General features: G+C 42.9%; 1 protein-coding gene across 1 annotated transcript in view; it reads left to right on the top strand.

Annotated features, from left to right (window-relative positions):
- The first annotated feature begins 813 nt into the window (after positions 1-813).
- LOC106814772 (putative sodium-coupled neutral amino acid transporter 11) overlaps positions 814-10,810 on the top strand; it is a 52,327-nt gene continuing 42,330 nt past the window's right edge. Inside the window, exons 1-2 of the mRNA XM_014819126.1 lie at positions 814-1,030; positions 7,522-7,623. Coding sequence (XP_014674612.1) covers positions 7,558-7,623 — 66 coding nt within the window. The 5' untranslated portion in view covers positions 814-1,030; positions 7,522-7,557. The remainder of the gene's footprint in view (positions 1,031-7,521; positions 7,624-10,810) is intronic.

The raw sequence follows: 10,810 nt of genomic DNA, 5'->3' as shown, positions 1-10,810 counted from the left end.
CTTTCTTTCTTTCTCTCTTTCTTTCTCGCTCTCCCCCCTCTTTCTATCTCTCTTTTCCTCTGTCTCCCTCTCCCATTTTCTATCTTTCTTTCTTTCTCTCTTTCTTTCTCGCTCTCCCCCCTCTTTCTATCTCTCTTTTCCTCTGTCTCCCTCTCCCATTTTCTATCTTTCTTTCTTTCTCTCTTTCTTTCTCGCTCTCCCCCCTCTTTCTATCTCTCTTTTCCTCTGTCTCCCTCTCCCATTTTCTATCTTTCTTTTTTCTCTCTCTTAGTCTCTCTCCCTCTCTTATTCGCTCTTTCTCTGTCTCTTCGTCCTTCTTCTCTCTCATTTTTTTGCTCAATAGTGGGGCGGAGCCGGGTCGCCCCTCCCCTAAATCCGCTGGTGTCATGACGTTATCAAGATATTCTTCATAGTCCGAGGGACTGTAACAAAGAATGAAATCTCGTAACTTTGATCACATTTATAGCTCTAGGCCTACTACATATTTTAGTGGAAATTAGGATTTCCGAATTCCTATCATCTCGCCGCTCTGCTAATGCATGTCGCCGTGCCTCATCATGTCATCTGACCAGTAAGTTACCTACAAAGCGCCTGTATTTTACACGGATCTGAACTTCAATCACGGGATTATGGCAATAGCTGAGACTGAGCAATATTCACATGGGTAGCAGTCAGCGGGACATTGCAAACACCGCGTATTTTTCCTAGACTTGAATATCGCTTCATCCTGCTGCCCTCTAGTGGGCTCATTGAGCAACCAAACGCGCTCGCAGAATCCCGGCAGATCCTAGCATGCTAACGGTCAGTGAGCAACGCACAGAGCGCGTTGTAGTGAAGACCAATTAGACGCAGATAGAGACGCCGTTACGTTGTAGTCCCGTTTAGTGTGTAGTGGCGCCTGTAGGCTGAATGTCAGCGAGAGCGAAATGAATTGTGGTTAGTACTAAATAAACGTAGATAGTAATCGGCGGATTCGTGCACCTGGTGGGAGTGAAACCATCAAATCATCAGCGGAGCAGGAAATTGACAGGTAATGAGCAGCACTAACGCTCATATGTTTCACCGATGGTATCCTGGTATCGTGTTATCTTCTATAGCGCTTTGAAAAGCAATGCCTTGCGTGATCTCAATGCCATGGTTCATTGATTGTGTTTTGTGAGAGTGCAGGCAGGTTCAGGGTCGGATATGCATCGATGCAGTTCCATATGTTATCTTAGAGGTAGCTCTAGTACTATAGCCCGCGGATCGCTGCGGCAGCTATCAACTATCAATTATCAACATTTTCTGAAGCATGCAAACCATATCCTTGTGTAGGTGGTCAACGACTTGCATGATTTTATAAATGAAAATGTCAATTCTTAGTTTCTGCAAAATCTTTATGTACCTTTGTAGGCGAAATTGTACGGTCTCTAGCCTTGTTATAATGTTGATAATTGTGAACGGACATTTAAAGGATGAGCTTTTCTTGAAGACATTCTCGTGTTGTTTTATCTCAGTTGTACGTTGTAAGTATACATTGGTAAACGTTTCTATCTTTCGCTAAAGAAGCTGGCTGCAAATTTTAGTACTTTGACGGAGCTGTAATTACTATAATCTATAGTTAACATTAATTATACGAGAAGGGATTATGTTGCATCGCATACTCGGATGTGGACCTGTAGAATTGAGTGTATACGCAAGCGCTCCAAGCACCGCTTAGAGGTAATACAGCGTCTCTCTCTCTCTCTCTCTCTTCTTTCTCTCTTTCTCTCTCTCTCTCTCTCTCTCTATCTCTCTCTCTTTATCTTTCTCTCTCTCTCTGAAACCAACGATTGCTTTGCTGTGCGTCCCAAATTACTTATCTCTAATAAATCTTGTAGTAGGCATATCGACAATACTTACTATACAAACGACAATGCTTCGCGTTGTGTGAAAAAAAGCCGGTCGTGTGACAACGTGGCACACACGCGCTAACCTCATTCAACATTAAAAGCGGGGTATTCAACGTTGAGTTGCTCCGTTTGCTAGTCACAGGACTCGAGCAACATGTCGATTTTCAGCCATCACGCGTGTTGGTGTCGTAGTGGGTCACCGTGCTGACGGCAGCGAGATCAAGAGCGGTCGTGACAGAAGCCACGAAAGAGTGATTGAATGGGAGAGAGAGGGAGGGAGAGAGGAGAGCTAACGAGAGAGAGAGAGAGAGAGAGAGGAGATGAGAACGTGGTGGAGAGAAGAGAGCAGAGGAGAAGAGACGAGGAAACCGAGCAGAGAGAGAGAAGAAGAGAGAAGAGAGCAGAGAGAGAGAAGCCAAGAGGAGAAGAAAGTCACGGACCAGAGAGAAGAGACGAGAGACGCGAGAGAGAAAGAGAGAGAGAGAGAGAGAGAGAGAGAGACAGAGAGAAAGAGACAGAGAGGAAAGATAGAAAGAGAGTGAGAGAGAGAGAACGAGAAATAAAAAGAAAGAAATCGTACAAGAGAGCGAGCACGTGTACACATGTGCTACTCTGTGACAGTCGACACCGTGTCATGTAGCGTAGGTGCGGTCGCAGCACGCATATCATTTATTATGCAAGCGCCTCAGCATAGGGTGTTAATATTACATGACCACGCGCATATATTTCCATGAGTTTACCCGCAGTTCGCCGGGTGGCCTCTGAACAGTGCAATTAAGTTCCCGTATTAGCACGTGATGACGGTGCGTCATTTGGCGTACCCGCCATCCGTCTGGCAATTTTATCAATCGATATTTGTTGCTCGGCAGGGCTTGCTCTAATGGCAACTCATTTAGAAGTGTAACGCTTTAACTTCTTTTTTTTTTGAAGTCACACTCGACTACATATTGCGTACTATAGTAGCATATGGCATATAGTAGCCTGTTCGAAAGGCATATGGTATATAGACAGCCTAATCAAACACCAAGGGTGGTCCATATCGGGAATATTCTTACAATTATTTTAGTAATTATGCGTACATTGCTATCATTTATGTAATCATATATGTAATTAAGTAGTTCTATATAACGCTTTTTTTCTACACAATTTTAGCATTGCCTATGTGTGCGTGCACATAAAAAAAAAATATTGTGTTTTATCTGGTATTATGACCATCAAATGGACGGAGAAGCAGTTCAGTACTAGAATATATTGATTTTTGGTCTCCTGCTAATTTCTGATGCGTCATAAATGGTGGTCAGCTATGGACATAGTGGCGTGCATTCATAGTGACTGTAGTCGGTTGTGAGGCTGTATCCCATGATTAATTTTATATTATCATCACAATGGATTACTGTTGGTTAGCGAAGCTTGCGATACATACGTGTCACATAAATCACGGCCGTATACAAATGTGCACTCAGCGCATTTATAAACGACGTACGAAGGATAAAAAGAGTCCTGCGTGCTAAGTTCTCTGACGGCGTACCCAGCTTGTGCCGACAGATGAGTAGCGGAGATTTGATTTTCTCTCCATTTATAAAAGGCTCTCAAATTAGCGCGTCGTTCTTCACCAGGTCACTTAGAGCGTTTCTTCGCCTTGCTGCAAATTGCGTCAGGATTACGTTGCATTACCTAGGGGAGATGTGCTTTGGTATTTTGTTTTATTTCGGAAAATGAAGGGTCTTGATATATAATATGCCTTTACCTACTAGATTGGCTGGCTAGTAGCGTATACTATTACGCATTTCTAATATTTGCATATTACTTCCTCCATTACTTACTTCCGCCTTCGTTTAAATCACTCACGTCAGATGGATTAAATGTGCAAGTAAATTGTGGATGTGGGAGCTACCATCAAATTGCGCCAGAACTACGATGCGTTACTTAGGGGAGATGTACTTTGGTATTTATTTTATTTCAGAAAACGAAGAGCCGTGTAATGGTGTTGTCATTTGCATTGCCTAATGTCCATTTCCGCGCAAGCAGACTTATACGGTGCTCTAACTGGGGTGCAATGTGGCAGTTGAATGTCAAAAGAAGTTGGAACGTTGCACGAAGTCACTCGTAATAACTCACTGTGTTGAAAGCAAGAGTTCAAACATTTTCCGAAATGCTTGCAATTCCTCTCCGAATTATACAGACTCGGTAACGATGCGCAATGGGTCCTACGGTATCTAGCTAAATTTGTGGCATCGCATTTATTGAGGAGTTTCTGATGTGAATGCATTATATTGGCTGTAATTGATTCACATTGGCGTGAGGTTGCCTCAAGTGTATTGACGTCCTGTGTACGCAGACAGAAAATATGAAAACACTGTAGCAAACGGGCCGGAACGTTTGCGGCGGGGGATGTCGTGGATATAATGAGATTTTCCGTCGTTGCAGATCAAAAGTTGCTGACAGATGTGTAAAGGTGTTAAAATGCCTTAACTGTATAATTTAGTCTGTATTTATATCCGCGAGCCAGGAATTAAATCCGTAGCTCTGACGTTTTCGCGCGCGCTGTTCTTGACATTAGAATATTATAGCATATTCGATTATACATATTTAACAAAACGCTGGGCGAAGTTGGTGGGTTATTGCGTATTCCTTGCTTGTGTGTGCGTACGTGCTTGTGCTTGCGCGCGCACGCGTGCGTGCGTGTGTGTGTGTGTGTGCGCGCGCGTGTGTGCGTGCGTGCGTGTGTGCGTGCGTGCGTGCGTGTGTGAGTGAGTTGAGTGAGTGACAGAGTGAGTGAGTGAGTGTGTACGTGTCTGTGTGTCAGAATAGAGAACCGGAACCGGAATACGGAATGTGGTATTATTAGCGCCAATTCGCTCAGTAGAGATGTCTTGATGTCGCTGCGCAAGTTGTTGACGTCATACAGGCTTTGAGGAGAAATTCAAAACGTGAGACATCCGGATCGACTTCTCTCTTATTTTGTGCTGTTTCCTTTTTATCATTCGTGTGATCCACAAATATATCTCTATTGGTCCACAATGAATTTATCCCTACCCTTTTACTGGGAGAAGATTCTGGAAAAAATTCCAAATCCGTGCCTCGTAGTAAAGTTAATATATGTTTATGCACACTTGTGCAAAAACGATATTGAACTGATCCGATATTGAACACATAATTCCTCAAACAACAACAACAGCAGCAGCTCACCAGCAGGTCATCTGCATTAATTATCACAAAACATTAACAATTCAAATTCGCTAGGAAACATATATTACATTAATGTTATTATAATTAAGATTGTACCGACACTGTGACAGCAGCTGAGAGGGTCTATGTCCCCCAGGGTACTGGCGGAACGTACCCTGGGTACGGTCCGGTATACCGGAACGTACCCCGGTACTATCTAATATGCCGGACCGTACATCGCCTACTCCACTAACGAGTCTAGGGAGTCGCCTACTCCTACTCCCTAACCCTAACCCTAACCTTAACCCTAACCCTAACCCTAACCATATCAGATAGTTACCAGGGTACGTTCCGGTATACCGGACCGTACCCAGGGTACGTTCCGGCAGTACCCTGGGGGACATACCTTATATAACCCTATATAACCCTATATACGCTATATAGACCCTATATAAGCGTGACGAGAGGGCTTTATACTATAGTCACACCTGTCTGCAAACGGCTATTGTAAAAAATCAGCCATCGATTCGTTTGGCTTTACGTACAGCATTAGTGAATGACCTCATTCGGCTAAACGTGACTGTGAATTGTTAGGTGCCCAGTACTTGTGTACTTTAGAAGATTTAAAATCAACAAATCGAATTCAATCTATACGTGCTCAGGGAGTTCGGTGAGTATCCAAAGATTATTGGAAAAATATTGCGCCGGCTATAATTTAGTGGTCACCATATACCGTAGATGAGTAACTTGATGAGTAACTTCGCGCGAAAGTGTTGCAGTGATAAAAAGCCACCCCCGATCGAGTCACTGCCGTGACAGTTATATAGTGCGGTGCATTTAACACTCAATCGTAATACTGCGTGCAACAAAAATAGCCACGTTGTGCGCGCCCGTGCAATTGTCTCACCGCTAACCAAATATCAGGGTTCGTTTGAAGCTAATATCGCAATATGCAAGCTATTATTACAATATTTGTTAGTCCTACCGCACAGACGGATCTACCAACATGTGGAGGTTTATGTGCAATTAAAAAACCGGGAATATTGTTAATAGGAGAGAAGACAGCAATTAGGCTCCGTCAGTTTTTCCATAAAATTCGAATCATCGACCTGAATTTCATTTATGGATGGCTTCATATAATTATATATAAATAACGTACAGAGTTTATTCTGCCGCAATATCAGCATTTCTCGTCGCCATTTGTGTCCGCGAAATAGACCTGTGATGACCTCCCTGTGTCACGGTTGTTAGCTTTGTTCGTAAATCTGAACCAACAGCACACGCGAGTTATCACGAACGAGTACAGCAGTAAATTTCGTATCCGACACCATATTAACACATATAATATAAGAATACATTATGTAGCAACGAAAACCGTCATCGATGTGTGTGTCAACTACGTTTCAGTCAGGTAATCTCCGCTTATAGAAGTCAGCGTTTAGCGACGCTGCAGTCTCTTCCGGTGGCGCAAGTCTGTAGTCGCTGTACAGTTCACACTCGAAGACACGGGTAATCGCACTCTAGCTCTTCCCCATCGATATACATACTATACGATCCTATGCGATTCTTGCTCAACGACGCACGTCTTCCTCACTGCCACCTGTGCATTAAAAAAATTCACCCTGTGACTTCCGAATGTATTGCGTACGCTTGCCTCAAGTGATTCAGCTCACGCCCACTATACCACGCATCTATGCCCACGATCTGCACACGTGAGAATGCCGAAAAGCCTTTTATGTACTGTGACTGTGTAGCTCTGACCATGGATGCGTTGTGTCTTTGCTTATGTCGAGATTGAAGTTTCACGAAGACGGTGATGTACGAATACAGAGGTCGGGCTCATAGTCCGTATCGTTAAGTCGGCCGGCGGTCGATGTGGGGATGTCGGCAACGTTATCTGAGCGAACTCCGAACAGCAAAATCTACGGCAACGACCTGCGGTATCAGTCTGAGACGGCGCGTATATTCGGGAACGAAATTATTCCCAAAACCAACAAATCTCGCGGAAAACATACAACGCGACAATAGCAAACGTTAGGAATACGATGCGCGCTGCACACAATCAACTGAACTAGACGCTGAAGTCTCCTGCTGCCGAAATAGAGATACGTGCTTATCAGCGTAAAACCGATGTACGAGCAGCCTCACAGGACAGGCCAGTAAGTGAGCGCTCAGTAATACGGAGAGCCTCCCATTGTTCTAGCGCAATAAAATTCTGAGATAGGTAAATCATGCTTTAAGCAGCAGAGCAAGCTGCCTTATCGGGGAATGGAATAACACATGATCTTCGAGCATGCGTATCAGCTTCCATACCTTTGATGTATAAAATTTGCCCCATATAAACTCGTATTTTTTCGCCTGTGCACTGTTATACAAAGTGTAACTACATTAGTAAATCTCGGATGTTTGGTTTATCATCTGATCACTGCAATGATTCAACTTATATTTCCCCTATTCTTAACCCTAATTATGTCTGTTGCAGTTGATTACTACATTCGAACAAAATCCGTTACCGAAAATGATCGCCCCTACGCCTGTAGGTTTGGAGCTAGATGAAAACACGCATATTCTTAAGGCTACCGAGGTAAGTATTTATAAGTATTACACTTAGCCGTTTATTCCCGTCATTGTTTAGATCGTTATGTCAATTTTGTTCAAGTGTATTGGGCCGCATTCTAAGGTTCAGTTGTGGGCAAAATCTTGTTTTTTACATTCTCGTAGACAACTTAATTGATTAAAAATTGGGAATCCTTGTTTATGCATACCAAATATATAAGATACTGCCGTCTTTGTATTATATTTTTGCTTTGTCTTGTATAACTCTGTTTTGTACCTTTTCTTTTGTTACTCGGAAATTTTATGATTTTAACCGCTAAGCACCAGTGCATTTATCAGATTTTTTCTTCATGAAAAAGGCTGTCTTCAGTAGGCACCTACATGTATTTGCATTTGACTTACACGCAATAGAGGTTTAATAATAATAAAAAAAATATAATATAGATCTCATGCTAATTTTGTTCTTCAACTGTATTTCTCGTTGACTTAAATCCTATGGTGCTAGTAGGCCCAACGGTATTGTCCGTGTTTTTTTAAACTAAGTGAACGGCTTTGTAATTTATGAACAGGAAAGATGGCAACATAGATACCCGTTTTGCGAGTGTGCATTCGTCATTGCACGCGATGTCATGTAACATGTTATTACCTACTAAAGTGGTAGTGGGAGCTACCATCAATTCGACTGCGATTTTTCCTTTCATACAACTTGTTCGCTTGAGTATAGAAATTCGAGCAAGAAACATAAGCAGACCGATATGTGTGCCCCAGTAACAGACTATGACGCCATTGAGTGTCATTTTAATCAACATTTTTCGTTATCACAAGCAGATATTTTCAGATATATTCGAACAATTTCAGTCAGATATCGGTGTTTTGCCACAATGTCGATAACAACATTTTTCAATAGCACGTTTATATGGTTCAATATAAAGTCGTAGCTCATATCTATATGTTTTAACTGGTGGTATTAGCTGAGATTAGACAAACGAAAGTGAGTTAACATAATACTTTGACTATATGAATTTTCCTAGTTAGATCAAGATTTAATATTAGTTCTTTCCATATGAATGGATATTCATTTTTAGATTAATTACGCACGTATATTGATCACCCAAATAAAAAGGTTGGTAAAACTCGTGGCACATCATTTATCGTACCGTCGTCTTTTTTAGGCTTTTTCTCATAGGTTTTCATATCTATGTGAAATCGTAGTCTTGGCGCTTCTCGATACTCGACCTACGTAATACGGAACGCCGGTCACAAACTGTTGGGGGAGCAAACATTCTAATTCGCATTATAAACCGAGGCAGTGCTGTTGATTCGATAATATCGCCAGATACGTATAAATATTTGCACGTTGCGACTGCCGTGCGCGTCACTATCTGAATAGGCGTGTCAAATGTAGGCACGTCTGAACATTTGCTGGCATTGATCCGTGGTCTCTCGTGTCTGCTGTAATAATACCTCGAGTAATGCGCTGCCGGCGGAGGGAGGGGACCGAGAAGAGCTGTGATAATCAAACAGCTGTATATGGAAGGGTGCCTAGTGTAATCGAATTCCTCTACAATTGATTGATCTAAGGAACCATAATTTATTTAAAGGCAAAACCCATAACATTTCGTGACTTTTGGGCGTCATTGCATCTTCAAATACAATTTTTTAAATATATTAACATAACATTACGTAACAATTTATTACGCATTTTGGAGTCTAGTATAATTCTTTGGGCTTCATCCTGTTTCGTTAAAAATACTGATCAACCTGGCACAGATCCATTTCCCCCGAGCTCTTTAAAGAAAATATATTTTTTTTCGTAATTCCGTGTATGAAATTGTATGAAATAACACTGACGTATGACTTCGTATCAAGAGGGCATAAGAGTCCTCCTATATAATGTCTCATATTCGTATGCATTTCAGTCCGCAACGGAAGTTCCGTTTCTCCGTAGCTTATATCCAAATATGAAAGAGCGAACACATCATAGAAAATCCTACATTAGGTGCATTTGTAATGCTCTAGAAGAATCATCACACGGACAGCAGGCGTGATGGCGAAGCCCCTTCAATAATGCCAGGCAACGCGTGGGCATCATGGTCTCTGATCCATCGCGTTCCGAGCTTGATGCCACACAGAGTGAATTAATCACGTGATTTCGCCCACGCGGTCGTGAATTCAATCGACTGCCATCAATCAACGCTGGCGGACTTACTCCGTGGTCGAAGCTATACTGCTAATGATCGTAAATTGTATAGCATGCGCTGCCACGAAAGAACCTTAAATCGGCCATGTAGTGTTTGTTGTTTGCGATTCGCTGGCAAATTTCCATTGCAAGTATTGACCTCATGCAGCCAGTGCCTATCAACTCCTGGCCTTTTGCGGTCAGCATCCCCAACCCCGGATCTTTTGCAGACAGTGTCCCTCAACCATCCCTTCCGCAATTAAGTGCATCTAGACAGAGCCATAATTGTCTATACTCCTCCCCTCGTTGACATTCGCCTCACTGCGCTAGCTAGTCATTTTCTCACCATATAAAAGGTGTCTCTCGCTCTAAGAGGATTGCCGGATTTCCGTTTACAGAATGTCAGCGACTGTGGAAAGAGTTAAAGCGTATTGGCAAGCTTCATTTTTACATTTGTAGAACAGTACATGGTTACATAATTGACTGGTGAATATTGCCAGATCACATAGGTAAGTCCATTGCACATCGAGTGCATTCGGTGTATTTTCTGACGGTGAGCGGGAAAGCTGGAAGGAATGGATGGCTTGCACGTGTGGTGATGAACAGAGCGAGCAGAGTCTACCCTACTGTTGATTTCTAGTACGTCACGAGTATCTGCTAGCGCACGTATTTCACGAGTGTTACTTCGCAACATCGTAGATAATAGAAACTACAGATTCACACGTCACGCCGCCCTTCACAACGCGTCGATATAGTAGGAGTAGTTCATGTTTAAGTGTGCTATGTGTGTAGTGCAAACCGTTATGAGAGCAAACTACATATGCTTCGAGGGGCAGAGTTGCCGCTGGCATTTAACACGGTCTCGAGCTAGGGGGCAGCACAGCCGCTGATAGTCTGATACAACGTTGATCTAGGGGGCAGCACAGCCGCTGATAGTCTGATACAAGGTTGATCTAGGGGGCAGCACAGCCGCTGATACAAGGTTGATCTAGGGGGCAGCACAGCCGCTGATACAAGGTTGATCTAGGGGGCAGCA

Source organism: Priapulus caudatus, unplaced genomic scaffold, assembly GCF_000485595.1.
Source record: "Priapulus caudatus unplaced genomic scaffold, Priapulus_caudatus-5.0.1 Scaffold27, whole genome shotgun sequence".
In the NCBI taxonomy this organism is placed as follows: Eukaryota; Metazoa; Priapulida; class Priapulimorpha; order Priapulimorphida; family Priapulidae; genus Priapulus; species Priapulus caudatus.
The sequence above is the reverse complement of the archived record's forward strand: the minus strand, read 5'-3'. Positions and strand labels throughout refer to the sequence as shown.